The following is a 20,787-nucleotide window of genomic DNA, read 5'->3' as shown; positions in this document are numbered from 1 at the left end:
GGCACGTTGCTCCACTGCTCCCAGCGCAGGCAGTTCATCAGCTCCATCTGCACCATGGGGATCATGCTGTGCGGGTAGTGGCCCAGGTGGGGCAGCATGTGGTGGGGCACGCCGGGGTGACCCCCCAGGTGAGGATGTCCCGGGACGGCGGAGTGAGCAGCGAGGTGGTGGTGAGAGAGCGTGAAGCCCCCGGGGTGCGTCAGGTGGGCATAGCCGGGGTGAGTCAGGGTCATGGTCTGCATGGGGGACACGGCCGAGTTCACCACGATGCCTTTGCTACAGTCGCCGCTGATGGGGGTCCCCGGCATCTCGTCCTCCGAGATCTCCATGTCTTCTCCAGATGACTGAGGATTCTGGAGGAGAGAAGATGCACCAATAGTTTAACTGAGGTCATGGTTAGGAGAGTCAAGAGTGTTTTTACACGTATCAGGATACAAGGATACGATATATAGTGATAGTGTAGTAACAAGTATATATGTGTAGTATTGTCCAGTACTTGACTCTGGTGTTGTGATAGTGTAGTAACAAGTATATATGTGTAGTATTGTCCAGTACTTGACTCTGGTGTTGTGATAGTGTAGTAACAAGTATATATGTGTAGTATTGTCCAGTACTTGACTCTGGTGTTGTGATAGTGTAGTAACAAGTATACATGTGTAGTATTGTCCAGTACTTGACTCTGGTGTTGTGATAGTGTAGTAACAAGTATATATGTGTAGTATTGTCCAGTACTTGACTCTGGTGTTGTGATAGTGTAGTAACAAGTATATATGTGTAGTATTGTCCAGTACTTGACTCTGGTGTTGTGATAGTGTAGTAACAAGTATACCTGTGTAGTATTGTCCAGTACTTGACTCTGGTGTTGTGATAGTGTAGTAACAAGTATATATATGTGTAGTATTGTCTAGTACTTGACTCTGGTGTTGTGATAGTGTAGAAACAAGTATATATATGTGTAGTATTGTCCAGTACTTGACTCTGGTGTTGTGATAGTGTAGTAACAAGTATATATGTGTAGTATTGTCCAGTACTTGACTCTGGTGTTGTGATAGTGTAGTAACAAGTATACCTGTGTAGTATTGTCCAGTACTTGACTCTGGTGTTGTGATAGTGTAGTAACAAGTATATATATGTGTAGTATTGTCTAGTACTTGACTCTGGTGTTGTGATAGTGTAGTAACAAGTATATATATGTTTAGTATTGTCCAGTACTTGACTCTGGTGTTGTGATAGTGTAGTAACAAGTACAAATGTGTAGTATTGTCCAGTACTTGACTCTGGTGTTGTAGTATTTACAGACCACATGACTCTTGACGAAGTCGTAACTACTTTCATTTGTTTTAAAACCAAAATATGTCCAAACATCAGCTTTAAAAGCTGCTGGACTCACTGTATCCTCTCGTCCTCATCATTCTTTCTTTAGCTGTGGAGGACGTAACGACTGCTGCCATCTAGAGGCCGGAAGTTTCATTGCAACACAAAAATGAACAAACACTGCTAATGTTTACTTATTAATTGTGAATAAATTGAATTATTTGATCTTATAGACACTTTTTTGAAATAACAAACCGTATAAAACAAATATAAAAAACTATGACAAATCGATAGATTACTGTTAAACTTTGATATAGTATCGTGGAAAAATATATTACAATATTTAATTATTATTTTTAACATCCTTATTCATGAACCGAGCTTTGGTTCGATGTGTACTTAATTGATTAATTATGAATAATTCATGAATATTAATTAATTTGAATTACTAGTTTGTTTTCCACACACAAACTGAAGTATAATCCTGAGCTAAAGTATCATCAAACATATTTAACCCCTTGTTAAAATCCCATTATCACGATGTTTCGCCACCGATCGGAGAGGAATGTGGGAGTAGATCTGTCGGTGCCAGGTCTGAAGGAGTAACTCCTCCCCCCACATTAAGATAATTACTTGGTTTTCAGGGAAACCTTCGAGTAAGATCATGATCGGCTCGTAAAACTGGGACCAGGAGAAGTCGAGTCCGATTCCAACCAGACACCAAACATTAGTACGATACATGTTTTTACAACACAACGAGATTAAGAAAGAAATAAAGATAACGACAATGATGATTCAAGAATTAATACAAAATAAATACTAATTTAAACAGACAGTGAAAAAAAACCCAGGAAGTGCCAGTTTGTTCTGTAATATTTTCTTTGTGGTTTCAACAGTTTTAACTTCTGGTTTAAACGTTGGTTTTATCACTTAAAGTCGTGACTTTATATAATAAACTGACTAACTTTCTCTCTGAAAGCTGCTAGAACTCTACACGTTTGTTGTCATGTGCGGCGACAACACAGCCGTTAAAATTAGGTCAACAGGTCAAAGTTCAACAAATGTTCGTCCTACAGGTTAGTCTCCGAGGACAGTCAAGGATGACCTCAGATGACCCCAGATGACCCGGAACCAGCCAGAGATGTGACCTGGACTCTCCTGCCAGGTCTCAGTGGCTTGTTTAGTGAACCAGGAAGTTTATTCATCCATCCATGCATCTATACATCCATCCATCCATTATCCATCCATCCATAATCATCCATTTATCCATCCATCAATCATCCATGCATCCATCCATCCATCCATAATCATCCATTTATCCATCAATCCATCATCCATCCATCCATCAACATTCAGAGATCAAACAGTTGTTAATCATCCATCCATCCATCTATCCATACATCCATCATCCATCTATCCATGCATCTATACATCCATCCATTATCCATCCATCCATAATCATCCATTTATCCATCCATCAATCATCCATGCATCCATCCATAATCATCCATTTATCCATCAATCCATCATCCATCCATCCATCAACATTCAGAGATCAAACAGTTGTTAATCATCCATCCATCCATCTATCCATACATCCATCATCCATCCATCCATGCATCTATACATCCATCCATCCATCCATAATCATCCATTTATCCATCCATCCATCATCCATCCATCCATCCATCCATCCATCATCCATCCATCCATCCATCATCCATCATCCATTATCCATCCATCCATCCATCCGTTATCCATGCATCCATCCATGCATCTATCCATCCATAATCATCCATTTATCCATCCATCCATCCATCCATCCTCATCCATTTATCCATCAATCCATCATCCATCCATGCATCATCCATCATTTTCCTCCATCCATCCATCAACATTCACAGATCAAACAGTTGTTAATCATCCATCCATCCATCTATCCATACATCCATCATCCATCCATCCATGCATCTATACATCCATCCATCCATCCATAATCATCCATTTATCCATCCATCCATCATCCATCCATCCATCCATCCATCCATCATCCATCCATCCATCCATCATCCATCAACATTCAGAGATCAAACAGTTGTTAATCATCCATCCATCCATCTATCCATCATCCATCATCCATCATCCATCATTTTCCTCCATCCATCCATCAACATTCAGAGATCAAACAGTTGTTAATCATCCATCCATCCATCTATCCATACATCCATCATCCATCCATCCATGCATCTATACATCCATCCATCCATCCATAATCATCCATTTATCCATCCATCCATCATCCATCCATCCATCCATCCATCCATCCATCATCCATCCATCCATCCATCCGTTATCCATGCATCCATCCATGCATCTATCCATCCATAATCATCCATTTATCCATCCATCCATCCATCCATCCTCATCCATTTATCCATCAATCCATCATCCATCCATGCATCATCCATCATTTTCCTCCATCCATCCATCAACATTCACAGATCAAACAGTTGTTAATCATCCATCCATCCATCTATCCATACATCCATCATCCATCCATCAACATTCAGAGATCAAACAGTTGTTAATCATCCATCCATCCATCCATCTATCCATACATCCATCATCCATCCATCAACATTCAGAGATCAAACAGTTGTTAATCATCCATCCATCCATCCATCCATCCATATTCACAGATCAAACACTTGTTGTGTTTCTTCACTTCCAGACGGACTCACTGAAGGATGACATTCTATAGACTTTATTAATTATCATTAAAAGGAAGGAGAGATTTTGCCACTTCCTCCTGCAGTCTGGTGTTTTCATAAATACATTTGTTTTCTAGCCTTTTTTTTCTGTACTTCTGTAGTATGTGCCTTAAAAGAATAGTAATAGGCGTTATCGTCTTGTTATAAATGAGTATTGTTGTTGAAAATATTAAAATGATTAGTTTTTATCTATAATTATTTAAATGTTAAATTAATTCGTTTCATGTTTTATCATGATTATTTCATTGCTTGTTTTATTTCTATGTGTTATAATTATTGTTGTTGTTATTATCGTCTATAACATTTGTGATACAGTACAAATGTCTTGATACGTGTAAAGAATACAGTAATATCAGCTCTAATCTCAGCTACTTCTGTTTTCTACTCTTTATCTTCTCTTCCTTCAACACTTCGGAGCGAGTCGAGTTTCAAAAGGAACCGCAGTGAACAGTTGTTGAGATACGACAAACGTCTTTCAAGACGCACACGCACACGCACACGCACACGCACACGTTCCATTAACTCACAGCTTCAACTAACTTTAGTGGAAACCAAGGTCGTCAACATGACGCTTGACCAGAGATGTCAACTTTAATGTCCAGTAAAAACTTTAACTTCAATGTTTCTCTTTATGACGTGAACGTTAAAACTTTCAGAACAAACAAACAATAACAAATCAATGACTTCCATATGGAAGTTTATCAGCGTCTTCGATTATTAAATTCATTAAACAATTCTAATGTTGAAACTTTTTACTACAGAATGTCTGCCTTTTTCTGTTTCTCTATTTCTTGTCATGTGTGTAATTGTGCGTTACATTCTTTTATCCTGTACTGACACCACAAACAAATGTTGTGTTTACAACCCTGGCATTACAAGTTTCTGACCTCATTCTTACATATAGAGATAAACTTCATTTATTATGCATCCACTTTTTTTTAAACTAAATTCTATCATTTCTAAGAAAGTCTGAATTTGTTTTCTATTTTAAATGATTTAATTTTCTTAATTAATAATTTATTTTGAACATACATTTTTACATTATTATTTAATGATTTAAATGATGATCATTTTATTCTGAAGCCTTTTTATTTCAATATAAAATTGTTGGTATAATTGAGTCACCAGACAAAAGCAACAGATCACAGAGCTACTGGATCCTGCGCTTCCATCTCATCACATGATCCTCTGTGTGGCGTATGATTGGCTGAAAGTTGGATCTAGTAGCTCGGTACTCTGTTGGTTTTGTCTGGTTACTTTATTATACCAACATTTTATGTTGAAATAAAACTACAAACATAAATATTTTCAATTTAAAAAATGTGTTTTTTAATTATTGAAGAAAAATAAATAAATAAATATTGAAAATGTTGTTTGTATATTAAAAATAAATCCATCCTTTCAATATAAAAATGATTTAATTCCACCAATAAAAACATATATATTTAATTCTTAAGACACACAACATGTCAAATGTCAAATCATTCAATAATTCCACTGATTCACTTCTACACTCTTAACCTTCTACACCTGGTCAACATGCCTACACACAACAACTACACAAATGTTGTCATACATGAGCGACAACATGTGGTGCACCTGTCTCACGATATATGGAGCCCAGCGAGGGAGTGGTGTTACACAAATGACCTGCTCTGCCATGTTTACTTTGCGATAACTTGAAACGTGATCCATAATCCGTCTCAGCCAATCACAGGCCAGCACCTCAACATAACCAGGAAGTGTGTTTGTGAATGAGGCCAACTGCCAAAGTGTGTTTTCCTCTTGTGAACATGTTCATAAAAGAGGAAACGCGAGTGTTTCAACCATCGTGAGGAGAAAAGAAAGACCAGAGGAGACGTTTACTATCTGAAACTTTCTCTTACTTCCTGTGCGTGAAAGTGTTTTGTGAGTAACGTTACTGTGATCATTAAAGGACAATAGTTCCACTAAAGTACACCTCGTGTCTTTCCCTTTATTCTTTTTACTATCCATGTAATCTTCAAAATAATACTGTGATTATTCATTCCAATGGTTGACTGCTGCTCTTTAAAACATTTAATGATACAAACAACTCTATTAAGATGCTTTTATTTACATTTTATGGCTGTAGAAACGTTTTTAACTAGTGCTTTTTGTGTACGTTTCCAAGTTAGGTCACATTTTCAATAATAACTTGTAATAAGGTGTTTCTTCCTGGTGTTCTGGTGCAGGGAACAGTTTGATAAATAATAAAAAATGATCAAAATCACTATTATAAAACAACACAGGTGTTTTTGTAATTTGGATACGTTAGGAAATTAATTAAATTAAATATAAAATACATAACCTAAAACATACACCAAGTTGCCATCTGAAATGGGATAATATAATAATATTATTATATAATATATATATTATTGTAATATAAAATCTGTAAAGAAGACCGACCAAGCCTCCGAACCAAATCAAAACACTTTCTGACTCACTTTCCGACTTAATTCACGCTTTGGTCTCACTTCCTCCCAGTGAACTCATCAATGTAGCTGTGTGCAGCACTTTATTAAATAATATTATATATTTATCATGGTTTATGTTTCAAAAAATGTGTGTATGAATTAAATTACATTTTCAATTAACGTACAAATAATCGCATCGTTTGTTCAATGAAACTTGCGGCCTCTAGATGGCAGCAGTCATTACGTCCTCCACAGCCTAATGAAGAATGATGACTGAGGACGAGAGGAGTCAAGTACTGCACAATACTACACATATATATCCTTGTTACTGCATCACTATATACTACTATACGTCCTTGTATCGTGACACGCATCAACACAGTCTTGACGACACACACCTCTAGTTGAAACCATTAACTAGTAAAACCTAAAGATAAGGTGATAAGGTTTATATGCAACTCACCGTCTCCATCTTCTCCGTCGGACTGTGGACCTGATTGTATCCATCTCTGAGGTCGCTGTTCTTGTCAGGGGGGGGCGAGCAGACCCTCTTCAGGGACGCAGTTCCCGGGACTGGATCTTCGTCCTCGGACTCTGGAAGTGGTGTCGGACTAATGTCTTCCAAACCGGTGCTGGAAGGACGGGAGTTCTGCAAGCTACCTTGTGAGCCGCCCGTGAACGGAGGGATGGGGGACAGCTGCGAGGACGAGGACGAGATGGGACTTCCCTCCATCTGTACCTCAGTGTCCGAGTCTCTCTCCGCCAGGAACGGCAACAGTTTTGTTCGTTTCTCCTTCAGGAGCATTTCTATACGGGAATCCAGACTGTTGCGTTCTGGGTCTAACGTGGGGGAGCCGGGCGAGGGGCAGTGCTCCGGGGTCCGGGGAGGAGGGGTGGTGGGGTGCGGCACCGGCTCCGGGGGGTTCTCCGGGATCGGAGGGGTCTCCGGTCTGTCCTTAGCCGGCAAGAAGTCCGTAGCAGCGGCGAGCGGCGGCTGAGGAGGTCGGAGGTACTCGCTCTCCCTCTGGGCCGGATGGTGGTAGGATGGTTCCGAGGCGGGGAAGGCCGGGGGCAGAGGGGCCTGGTAGGGTGAGAAGGCCGACTTGAAGTTGGGCGTGGCGGGAAGGGGGGCGGTGTAGTTGAAGGTGGGGGTGGAAGGCGGGGGTTCAGGGGGCGTGAGCTGGTGTTTGAAGGTCTGGTCCGACGACGAGCCGCGGAACATGTTGCTGCGGTACTGAGGTCTCTCCGGGCGCCGGTTGTACGCGTCCTGGAACTTGCTCTCGTGCCGGCGGGACTTGTAGGCGCCCGAGCTCTCGGCCCGACCCGAGGGGTACGCGGGCGTGGACTGCCGGCTGGAGAAGTTGGAGTCTTGAGAGAAGGGGGTCCCGCTCTGGCGAGGGGTGTGCGGCGTGCCCTGGGACTGCGGCGTGTCCTGCCGGGCGCTGGAGTAGCCCGTCTCCAGCGACTGCGGCGTGGTGGAGCTGCTGGCGGGCGCGGCGGCGGCGGCGCCCGTGGCGGCGGACAGACTTCCCTCCGACAACCTGCGGATCGGCTCGCACGCCTGCGACGACACAAGACATGGTGACCAATCGTGGAGGATCACGGAGAAGGAAGTAAGTGTCGAGGACGAGTTGAGAAAATCAAGACACACTTGAAAACGGATGGTTTGAGGATAAAGAACGTTCAAAGTAATGGATTCAAAGTATTACAATACTCACTAATATATGATGATTACTTTAGACGTTTACAAGTATAGAGACTAATATCGTCGAGAAGTGAAAGTTAAGAAACAATTTGATCGAGCAATAAAGCTCTACCTAACCTAAAAGAAAATATTCAAACTACAGAAAGAAATACTCTGAACATGGAGAAAAAAATAGTAAATAAAATAAACATAACTGATGACGAGAAGTTAAACCTTGGCCAGAATTGATGTTGACAAATTCTATATTTTCTGTTTGTGTTTCTAAAAGAATCACATTCTGGGGAAGAAGTACATTCAAAAATAGTTGTAATTTTCCATGTACTTTCAATAATACGTCTCTCCTAATATCGTCCTGAAGAAGAACTCGTCAAAGTTGGGTTCGTGTTTCGAAGAAAACCTTCACTAAGAATACGAGGAGGAAAAAAACAACACCGAGAAAATGTAGGAAATCATTTGTGGATTTCAGCAGATGATTTACTCACAGGGAATAAAATAGAGCGAGAAATACATTCATACGACAAACATCTAAAACTTCATCCAATCCATGTTTGTATTTGTGTTTTCTCTATTTGTTGTGTGATTAAAAAATCAAATGAAAAGGTAGTTTAAAATATAAACAGTAAACATATTTATACATGAATTACCAGCAAGACTTCCGCCAGGCTCCGAGGAGACACTTCTCTGGGGGCCTCACCCCCCACCGGGAGGGTCCGAGGAGTGTAGCTGCCATTCATCAGGAGCTGGAAGTACCTGAGTCGATTCTCACCTGAAGGGAGAGAAGAAACATTACTACACATCGCAGAAAGTAACAACACAAGGTTCATTTCCAGTTGATCAAAGAAGCAAAAGCGCAGAAATCGATGCAGGAAAACTTGACTTCTTTACATTTGTCTGGAAATGAATCTGAAGCTGCGCTGAAGTGACTTTGACTTGTGAACGATGTCAAGAGACGCTGAAGTAGGAACGAAAAAGGACGAGACCAGAAGGTAACACGCGTCCATCACAGGTCGGGATGAACTCAGGGGTCACGGAACAGGAAGTGACCAGCGTCACATGTTCAACCAGAAAGTGTTCACCAGAAAACAAGAGGCAACAGGAAGGTCTTGAACGTCACTTCAATGAACTTGTATCTCATTGGAACTACAGTGGACGGCGAGGAACATGGCATTCTTTTAAATGCATCAAAAGCTACATTACAAACTAAACTATCAGTAAACAAAATACTTTACTTCCAACGCAAGTATATAGTTCACAAAATCAACCATTTGTAGTTACAATGCACTGATTTCATATACGTTTATGAAACGTTGAACGTAAGTTTAGCTCCAATAATAATACAAAACAATACATTTTATCTATCAGAAGATAATATAGATCAATACAAATAAAACCAGGATATTAGTTCAAACAATAAAACATCTGTTTGAACATAAACCAGCAGGTTTTATGTTTAGTTTTAATAAAGTGTTTGTTCTGACCGTGCACTTGAATAAAAAAGTAAAGACAAATCTACACTAAATGATTTCATCCTGGAGCAGGTGTTTGTGTTGCTCAGGTGCAGGAGGTCACGGTGGGAGAAGGAACCCCTGGAGGTCTGATCTCCTGGGATCCAACCTTCAATCTAAATCAATTACCAGGTCTGGAGGCCACACACCAGGAGCAGCGAGCAGAACCACAACATGACTTCTGAGCCCCAGTGTTTACCTTTGGGGTCCAGCTCCACGTGGATGAGGTTCCCCATCACGGAGGTGTTGTGCAGCGCCTGCACCGCCACCTTCGCTGCCTTCACGTTCTCGAAAACCACCTTCGCGATGCCCAGGTGCTTCTTGTTCTTCGGGTTGTACACGATCTCCACCTGCTCGATGTCGCCGAACTTCTTGCACATGTCGCTCAGGAAGCCTTCCCTGATGTTGTCGTTGAGGCGCGCGAACGTCACCTCTTTGGGGGGAACGGAACCGATGTAGAAGTCGTCGATCTGGAGGAGAGATGAGAGATGTTCGAGGTGAAGTGAGGGGGTGTGTCTGTGGTTCTGACAGGTCCATGTGTCTGTCAGAACTCCTCAGGCGCCGTCGGTACCTTGAACTTCGGCACCGGTAAGTCGGTCTCTTTATACTTGGTCCAGAGTCGACCGATCCTCGGGTCCCGAACCAGGTCCACCGGAGGTAAGCCCGGGTTCTGTGAAGAGGACAAAATAGAGTTTATGATCTAATCCTCACGAGACTCACGGGGTTTAAAAGGTATCGCAGGTGAGGTCCAGCTATTGTCCAGGTGAGTCCCGCAGGAGATCCATCATGGAGCCTCGCGACCGAGTTACTTGTCGGAACCGAGCCGGACTTACAGGCGTGCTGAAAGTGTGTCCATCGTAGCGGTAGACTTTGTGCGAGCCCTTCTTCAGCGCCGGGTCGATCATCAACTTGAAACTTCTCCAGTGGTGGTTCCGCTTCTCCGCCGCGCCGCCGCCGGGATGAGCGTCCATGCCGTTGAGACCTGAGGGACGGACACGAGCGTGAGTCTGCGGGTCCAGGAGCCCCGGTCCAGGAGCCCCGGTCCAGGAGCCCCGGTCCAGGAGCCCCGGTCCAGGAGCCCCGGTCCAGGGCGACATGCAGTGAGCGGCGGAGAAAGAGGAGGAAAAAAAGGAGCTTCTTACTTGAACTCTGCTTTCTGTCCTCGTTCAATTTGTTTCTCTCTCCCGGCTTGGACATGGTTCCGCCGACCGAGGGACTCGCTCATGAATCGGTGGAAAGGTAAAAAAAAGAACCGCGTTCCTCTCGCCGCTTACATTACATGGTTAAGCGAGAAAATCCTGCCTGCTTCCCCAGCGAGAGCCACATATTGTGCTTCTGTAGCTCGTCTCTCCCACAATACACCGCCAGGCTCGCTGTGTGTCCGCGGCGCCGCACTTTCGTCACAAAACTGCGAGGCTTTATTTACGAGGATCGATATTAAAGGATGAACTGATCATCTGAATAAACACGAACGAGGGAATATTATGAAACTGCTTAGGATTTATTTTTTCTTTTAAAACGTCATGTGAAAGTGTGGAATCTACTGCTTGTATTTACCTAACTGACAGTGGAAGTAGACGGCAGGAAAAATAAATAAATAAACATTTATTTGAAATACTGAACGAAATATTGTCACAATTTAAAATTTAGGTTACAGTAATATCGCGAATAATTTAACTAATTCCGCTATATTTATATTTGGCGATATTTTATTTACATTAGCAAGCTGCTATTTGCGGGTTAATACTTGTTTATATTAGATTCTATAAATACATTAAATAACAATAAAAGTAGAGCAGGAGACGCCAATGGAAATATCGGCACTAAATTATTATGTAGTTAATCGGTTTCCAACCAAAAATCCTTCCGCTAATTGTTATTTTCTTCAGATGTTATTCGACTTCTTTAAATCAACATTTTTCTCGTGTTCGAGGCTTTTATTGCTTAGAAAAAAAAGACGTAAATGTACATTTTTAACGTTGTTTCGCAATCGTCGGGCATTTGGCTGGTTAACAGCGGCAGCTCCGTCGACCAATCAGCGCGCAGCAGGTCGAGGCTGGCGCCGCTATTAGAGGCGCGCGCGAGCCTCGGCGCTCAGACGGAGACGGAGGCCGAGAGAGAGGCCGCCATTTTCTAGAGCAGGACGTGATGGCCTCCAAGGTTTTGTTCCTAAAGGGATCTTTCCTCCACATCATGGACTATTGTTAAATCTATGATTCCTCCTTTCAAAGGATTGGGAAGAGCAGGAAGACAATGTTCTGGATGTAATACTCTGACATTTTGAGCCTTTTTTTTCCCTCCTCAGCCTGGAATTTGTCTTAAGTAGTTCCTGGTTCAAGCATATATTATAATATATATGTGTCAAAGTGAGGAAAACAAAATGTTGCTGAATAAACAACAGTGTTCTAGAAAGATAAAGTCATTAAAGAGTGTAATTCCAATGGCTCTCGTGGCCTTGTAGGGATAGAAGTAAGTCCAAGTCTTTTACTATGTACTGTGTACTGTTTGTGTAACTCTAGGCATGTTTTTGTGATTAAACTTGTGTTTTTCATCAAAAGATTACTTTGTGTTTTATTCTGTGGTGACATGACTGATCTTCTGTGAGTGTTTCTTGCAGTGACTTCAGACTAGTGTTGACGTCAAGGTGACTTTGAAGATCCATCTCAGGTAACAAGTCCTTCAGATTCTTCCCCAGACAGTGACGAGTATTTGTACCTCGAAGCTCGTGTTGTACGCAGAGACCAGGCCTGAACTCCAGGTCAGGACCGCGTCCATCTTCAGGTCTTCTTCTTCTTCTCCTGTCCACGAAGAAACTATGAAAACTTTTCATCTGAAGATTCTTCAGGACGAGAGTCAAGGTCGTCAAACATCTGACACACGATCTCAGCAACAAATACTCTCACTTTTCTCTTCTATTTTCCACAATAACGTCTTATTTTAACGCTGGAACAGAAGGACGCGTCAGCAGCTCTACGTTCTGCTGGTTTCTGTGCTGAACTCACAGCAAACACTCGTTCAGACGCAGGACTGTCGTCTCCACTGAGGAGACTCTCGACCTCAGGCTCAAAATGGCTGCTCGTCGCTGCGCCACAGCAGCGTGACGTCATGTCGCCCAAAAATGCGTCTGTCGAGCGCGCTCGACGCTTTTAGTCGCGATATTTCTCCACAAGTCGACGACAGGCGACATGAAGATGCGAACAAACAAGAGTTTTCAGGGGAAGCGGCGCGAGGGGGAGGGAGGGGGGAGGACGGTTGCCATGGCAGCGCGGCCGAGCCGCAGCTCCCCCACACTACCTTATATGGTCATGTGGAATGCAGCCCTGCGCTCTCGTGTCAGTGTAATAGACGAACGACGGTGCTGCGGCTGCACCCGTATCCTTCCGCGCGCCGGACTACACTCGCTGACGCAGTAAACGTTTATTTAGTGTTATAGTGTCATTGTGACAGAAGGTGGACGTTTTAATGGAGGACATTTCTCGTCTTATTGTTATTATTTACTCCTTTGTGTGGATGTTTTGAAGCGCGGGGAGTTGGTTGAACAATAGCAGCGAGGGTCTGCTTTTTTGTCGCGCGTCACTCGGATGAGTCCGCCATGGTCAGGTCAAGAGAAGACCTGGTTCTTCATGAGTGAAGATGATAAAGTCTCTCCTCAGATGCGCCTCCAGGACTCCTCGCTTCTGGACTATCATGGATCTTCTCCTCAGGAACACTTTGTCTCTGTGTCACTTTTCAAAGGTTGATCAAAAGTTAAAACACTATGTTCAGGTTGGATGAAGAATGGAATCTGTGACAAAAGTGTTTTATTGTTTATTATAGTTGGATCTATGTTTGTGTTTCTGTGAGGTTTAAACATCTAAAGCAGGATTGATCTACTAGGATGTGTTGATCTAACATCTGGATTTAAAATGTTGACCTTTTTAATCTTCACCAGCTGAGCTCTTAAAATTGTTATTGTTTAAAAGATTATCTTTTGTGTTTATAAGAAGTTTTCTGTTTAAAAAAAGGATGGATCTACAGTTTCTATATAAATATATGTATTTAATGTTTGTATTTATCAAACATGCTTTTGATTAAAGTCAGATGCACATGATCTTCATCTCATTTTAGACCCGGGTCTCACTGACCTTCAAATGTTTATTTTAAGACGATGAGAATGTTTGACGCCCCAGTGATGTCGCTGATCAGGAGAAGAAAGACTTCTCTCTCTCTTTCTCGCTCTTTATTTCAACCTTTCCAGGAGCTTCAGTCCACATTGTTTGAGGTCCAGGTTGTTTACGTTTGTTGTTGTTGTTGTTGTTGTCCAGAGTCTGGCTTCTACCAACATATTCACTCCTTAAAGTCCAAATAAAATGGTGGGTGAAGCTAAAAGCTAACGTGGCTTGTTGTCGGTTCAATGTTGGCCTCGTAAACATAAATAAACAAACATTTGTTTGCGATTAAATCACCGTCAGAACCAGCTTTATTGACAACTATGTGTTGACGATTCACACTGAACTATTCTGTGCACACGGGAGATAAAAATAGAACTAACGTTGAAATTAAATTATAATATAAATAATCAAAATATAGAATATATAAACAAGATAGTTGTAATTGCAAGTGATAACAGTGTAACACAATCCGAGTACGACAACACAACATCGTTTTTAATTCAGGTTAGCTTCAATGCTAACTAGGCTAACACGCTCGTGACATCTGGTTCATCCAGTTCCTCGTGAATGATTCTCCACCTGTTAGTCGTTTAACTGGACAAATATAAATGACTAACTTACTTAACGTCAGATGGAATGTGTGCCGTTAATAATGTTCGCTCATGAAGGTACATTTGTTTATTTTTAAGGTAAAGCGTCTTCGTGTGTCAAGAAAATTATAATTTCATCAAAAGAGTCGCTTCCATAAAAAAAAAATAAAAGAATATTTGTAGAATGAAGACAATGTTTTTAATAATTGAAGCAATGTTTTGTGGATTTAATCGTTTATACACAAATGTTCTACACATCATGTGACATAAACACAAGTATTACAGTGTATTACTCTAAACAAATCTTCCTCCATGTTATCTCAGCCTCATCTTAAATGTATTTACATTAAACTTTAATGTTCCGCTCTTTACTCTTCACTGGTCTTTGGTATTAAAGCTGTCAAGTAGCTTCTCACACGGTGACGTCACCTCATGTAACGTCTCACACTGTGACGTCACTTCATGTCATCTTAAGAACATTACGTTGACTTGAGTCGACGCGCTCACCGGAACAGCGCCCTCTGGCGGGACCCATGGAAACAGCTGTTGTGTGTTTGTTTTCTTCACGTGTTTGTTGTTTGTTGACACAGATGTTGATACATATCGATCCAAACAACAACAGTTGAGACAACAGATGTAAATACAAACATTTTAGAGATAAGTTAAGAACATTATCATTAAAAAGATTTAAACATCGTGGTTTGTTCATGAAAATGATATTATTATGAAGCGACGTCTTCAGTTTAAACGTCAACAAATTCATTCTTGATTATTTCCACGTGTTTAGTGTTTATTGTTTATCGGTGTCATAAGAAAATTGAATATTTAAATTTAACATTCAAACGATGTTTTTTATTTTTTAATTTAAATGTTTTTTTCAAGTATTACATGTTGTAATCATTGAGTTCATTGAAATGTTAAAATTGATTATTTATTTTAAACATAGTTTTATGTTATTATTCTAATAATTGTTAATTTTCTATATATTATATCTTTATATATATAATATATTAATATTATATATATATATATAATTTTTCAATCAATAAAGTTCTACCTACATATCCAACCAGACCGAACCAACAGAGCTGCTCGATCAAACCTTCAGCCAATCATGTGACGAGGTAGAAGTACACGATCAGTAGCTCTGTGCTCTGTTGCTTTTGTCTGGTGACACGATTATACCAACATTTATATTGAATTTAAAAGGCTTTCATTTAAAAATCCAGAAAATTGAGTTTTGAATTATTGTAATTATAATATCAAAATAATAATGAATTAAAAAATCGAATTTAATCAATTGTTAAAAACAACAACAACCACAAATGTAAACATTAAATATAGAATTTATTGAATAAAACAAAAAACACATTTGAAATTTTGAATTGAATATTTTGATGAAACTGATGTTTTCCCATATATTTGTCTGTGTACACACTTCAATACACACATACACACTTTAATACATACTTTAATACACACATACAAACTTTAATATACACACTTTAATAAACACTTTAATACACATATACACACACTTTAAAACACACTTTAATACACACTTTAACACAGACATACACACTTTACCACACATGCACGTACACACTTGAGCACACATTAACATACACACTTTAACACCAAGTTTAATTAAAACTTTAATACACATTTTCACACACACATACACACTTTAATACACACGCACTTACACACTTCAGCGTACATTCACATACACACTTTAACACACACGCACGTACACACTTTAACACACATTCACATACACACTTCAACACTCATGCACATACACACATTTGCAACTTCACTTTAACACACGTGCACTTACACACTTCAGCACACATGCATGTACACACTTTAAAACACATTCACATACACACTTTAAAACACATGCACATACACACTTCAAAACACACATGCACATACACACATTTTCAACTTCACTTTAACACACACGCACACACACACTTCAGCACACATTCAGATACACACTTTAACACACACGAACATACATACTTTAACACACACGCAAATACACACTTCAACACACATTCACGTACACGCTTTAACACACTCGCACAAACACACTTTAACATACATTTGCATATTCACTTTAGCACACATTTGCATATTCACTTGAACACACATTTTCATATTTACTTTAACACACGTTTGCATATTCACTTTAACATACATTTGCATATTCACTTTAGCACACATTTGCATATTCACTTGAACACACATTTTCATATTTACTTTAACACACGTTTGCATATTCACTTTAACAGACATTTGCATATTCACTTGAACACACATTTTCATATTTACTTTAACACATGTTTGCATATTCACTTTAACACACATTTGCATATTCACTTTAACACACATTTGCATATTCACTTTAGCACACATTTGCATATTCACTTGAACACACATTTTCATATTCACTTTAACATACATTTGCATATTCACTTTAGCACACATTTGCATATTCACTTGAACACACATTTTCATATTTACTTTAACACATGTTTGCATATTCACTTTAACACACATTTGCATATTCACTTTAACACACATTTGCATATTCACTTGAACACACATTTTCAGATTCACTTTAACACATGTTTGCATATTCACTTTAACACACATTTGCATATTCACTTTAACACACATTTGCATATTCACTTGAACACACATTTTCAGATTCACTTTCACACATGTTTGCATATTCACTTGAACACACATTTGCATATTTACTTTAACACATGTTTGCATATTCACTTTAACACACATTTGCATATTCACTTTAACACACATTTGCATATTCACTTGAACACACATTTTCAGATTCACTTTAACACATGTTTGCATATTCACTTTAACACACATTTGCATATTCACTTTAACACACATTTGCATATTCACTTTAACATACATTTGCATATTCACTTTAGCACACATTTGCATATTCACTTGAACACACATTTTCATATTTACTTTAACACACGTTTGCATATTCACTTTAACATACATTTGCATATTCACTTGAACACACATTTTCATATTTACTTTAACATACATTTGCATATTCACTTTAGCACACATTTGCATATTCACTTGAACACACATTTTCATATTTACTTTAACACATGTTTGCATATTCACTTTAACACACATTTGCATATTCACTTTAACACACATTTGCATATTCACTTTAACACACATTTGCATATTCACTTTAACACATGTTTGCATATTCACTTTAACACACATTTTCATATTCACTTTAACAAATGTTTGCATATTCACTTGAACACACATTTGCATATTCACTTTTACACATGTTTGCATATTCACTTTAACACACATTTTCATATTCACTTTAACACATGTTTGAATATTCACTTTAACATACATTTGCATATTCACTTGAACACACATTTGCATATTCACTTTAACACCATTTGCATATTCACTTTAACACACATTTCCATATTCACTTTAACATAAATTTGCATATTCACTTTAACACATTTGCATATTCACTTTAACACACATTTGCATATTCACTAACACACATTTGCATATTCACTTGAACACCATTTGCATATTCACTTTAACACACACGCACATACACACTTTAACACACACGCACATACACACTTTAACACACACACACATACACACTTTAACACACACGCATGCAATTTGAAGCAGTGAATAAATCCTGAAACTTTAAACTTGAACTTTGTCGTCGTTTGTTTATTAATAAAGTTAATTTGTGTGAAGACGAACAGGAAGTGACATCATCAACACCATCATCAACACCTTCATCTCTGCTTCATGTGAAGCGACAGAAACAGGAAGTGGAAAAGAAAAAGCCAGAACGTGTCACTTCCTCCAGTAACTGACTCATGTCACGCTGAGGACGTGTCTCTGCAGGATGACCCAGAGTGGACCGGGTCAACAGAACCCGGGTCAACAGAACCCGGGTCAACAGAACCAGCTGAAGGTCGTGGTGGTCGGAGACGGAGGCTGCGGGAAGACGTCTCTGCTGATGGTGAAGGCCAGAGGAGACTTTCCACAGGTGAGACATTTGTACTTCACTTTAAGGTACTATACTCTCTTATGTACTTCACTTTAAAGTACTATACTCTCTTATGTATTTCACTTTAAAGTACTGTACTCTCTTATGTACTTCACTTTAAAGTACTATACTCTCTTATGTACTTCACTTTAAAGTACTATACTCTCTTATGTACTTCACTTTAAAGTACTGTACTCTCTTATGTACTTCACTTTAAAGTACTATACTCTCTTATGTACTTCACTTTAAAGTACTATACTCTCTTATGTACTTCACTTTAAAGTACTGTACTCTCTTATGTACTTCACTTTAAAGTACTATACTCTCTTATGTACTTCACTTTAAAGTACTATACTCTCTTATGTACTTCACTTTAAAGTACTGTACTCTCTTATGTACTTCACTTTAAAGTACTATACTCTCTTATGTACTTCACTTTAAAGTACTATACTCTCTTATGTACTTCACTTTAAAGTACTATACTCTCTTATGTACTTCACTTTAAAGTACTATACTCTCTTATGTACTTCACTTTAAAGTACTATACTCTCTTATGTACTTCACTTTAAAGTACTATACTCTCTCATGTACTTCAATTTAAAATACTATACTCTTGTACACACTTATGCACTTCACTTTAAAGTACTATACTCTCGTACACACTTATGTACTTAACTTTAAAGTACTATACTCTTGTACACACTTATATACTTCACCTTAAAGTACTGACGACTCTTGTACACTTATGTACTTCACCTCAAAGTACTGACGACTCTTGTACACACTTATGTACTTCACCTCAAAGTACTGACGACTCTTGTACACACTTATGTACTTCACCTCAATATACTGACGACTCTTGTACACACTTATGTACTTCACCTCAAAGTACTGACGACTCTTGTACACACTTATATACTTCACCTCAAAGTACTGACGACTCTTGTACACACTTATGTACTTCACCTCAAAGTACTGACGACTCTTGTACACACTTATGTACTTCACCTCAAAGTACTGACGACTCTTGTACACACTTATGTACTTCACCTCAATATACTGACGACTCTTGTACACACTTATGTACTTCACCTCAAAGTACTGACGACTCTTGTACACACTTATATACTTCACCTCAAAGTACTGACGACTCTTGTACACACTTATGTACTTCACCTCAAAGTACTGACGACTCTTGTACACACTTATGTACTTCACCTCAAAGTACTGACGACTCTTGTACATACTTATATACTTCACCTCAAAGTACTGACGACTCTTGTACAAACTTATATACTTCACCTCAAAGTACTGACGACTCTTGTACACACTTATGTACTTCACCTCAAAGTACTGACGACTCTTGTACACACTTATGTACTTCACCTCAAAGTACTGACGACTCTTGTACACACTTATGTACTTCACCTCAAAGTACTGACAACTCTTGTACACACTTATATACTTCACCTCAAAGTACTGACGACTCTTGTACACACTTATGTACTTCACATCAAAGTACTGACGACTCTTGTACACACTTATATACTTCACCTCAAAGTACTGACGACTCTTGTACACACTTATGTACTTCACCTCAAAGTACTGACGACTCTTGTACACACTTATGTACTTCACCTCAAAGTACTGACGACTCTTGTACATACTTATATACTTCACCTCAAAGTACTGACGACTCTTGTACAAACTTATATACTTCACCTCAAAGTACTGACGACTCTTGTACACACTTATGTACTTCACCTCAAAGTACTGACGACTCTTGTACACACTTATGTACTTCACCTCAAAGTACTGACGACTCTTGTACACACTTATGTACTTCACCTCAAAGTACTGACAACTCTTGTACACACTTATATACTTCACCTCAAAGTACTGACGACTCTTGTACACACTTATGTACTTCACATCAAAGTACTGACGACTCTTGTGCACACTTATGTACTTCACCTCAAAGTACTGACGACTCTTGTGCACACTTATGTAATTGACTTTAAAGTACTGACGTCTCTTGTACACACTTATGTAATTGACTTTAAAGTACTGACGACTCTTGTACACACTTATGTACTTCAATACAATACAATACAATACATACAATACAATACAATACAATACAATAGACTCACGGACTCATTCATTCCTCGGGCTATTAAATTGTACAATTCTTTTGGGGCAGGAGTGGAG

At 39.4% G+C, this 20,787-nt stretch overlaps 2 protein-coding genes across 2 annotated transcripts in view; one reads left to right on the top strand and one right to left on the bottom strand.

Moving 5' to 3' along the window:
* The window catches only part of setd1ba (SET domain containing 1B, histone lysine methyltransferase a), a 24,278-nt gene extending 11,390 nt beyond the window's left edge, over positions 1-12,888 (bottom strand). The window contains exons 1-7 of the mRNA XM_087790468.1: positions 10,876-12,888; positions 10,567-10,715; positions 10,305-10,403; positions 9,933-10,203; positions 8,873-8,994; positions 6,987-8,084; positions 1-353 (exon numbers count right to left, since the gene is read on the bottom strand). Coding sequence (XP_087646594.1) covers positions 1-353; positions 6,987-8,084; positions 8,873-8,994; positions 9,933-10,203; positions 10,305-10,403; positions 10,567-10,715; positions 10,876-10,930 — 2,147 coding nt within the window. The 5' untranslated portion in view covers positions 10,931-12,888. The remainder of the gene's footprint in view (positions 354-6,986; positions 8,085-8,872; positions 8,995-9,932; positions 10,204-10,304; positions 10,404-10,566; positions 10,716-10,875) is intronic.
* Positions 12,889-18,392: 5,504 nt separating this feature from the next.
* Positions 18,393-20,787, top strand: part of rhof (ras homolog family member F) — a 14,546-nt gene continuing 12,151 nt past the window's right edge. Inside the window, exon 1 of the mRNA XM_087790467.1 lies at positions 18,393-18,576. Coding sequence (XP_087646593.1) covers positions 18,433-18,576 — 144 coding nt within the window. The 5' untranslated portion in view covers positions 18,393-18,432. The remainder of the gene's footprint in view (positions 18,577-20,787) is intronic.

This window comes from Callionymus lyra, chromosome 5 (assembly GCF_982586985.1).
Source record: "Callionymus lyra chromosome 5, fCalLyr1.hap1.1, whole genome shotgun sequence".
NCBI classification, from domain to species: domain Eukaryota; kingdom Metazoa; phylum Chordata; class Actinopteri; order Syngnathiformes; family Callionymidae; genus Callionymus; species Callionymus lyra.
The sequence above is the reverse complement of the archived record's forward strand: the minus strand, read 5'-3'. Positions and strand labels throughout refer to the sequence as shown.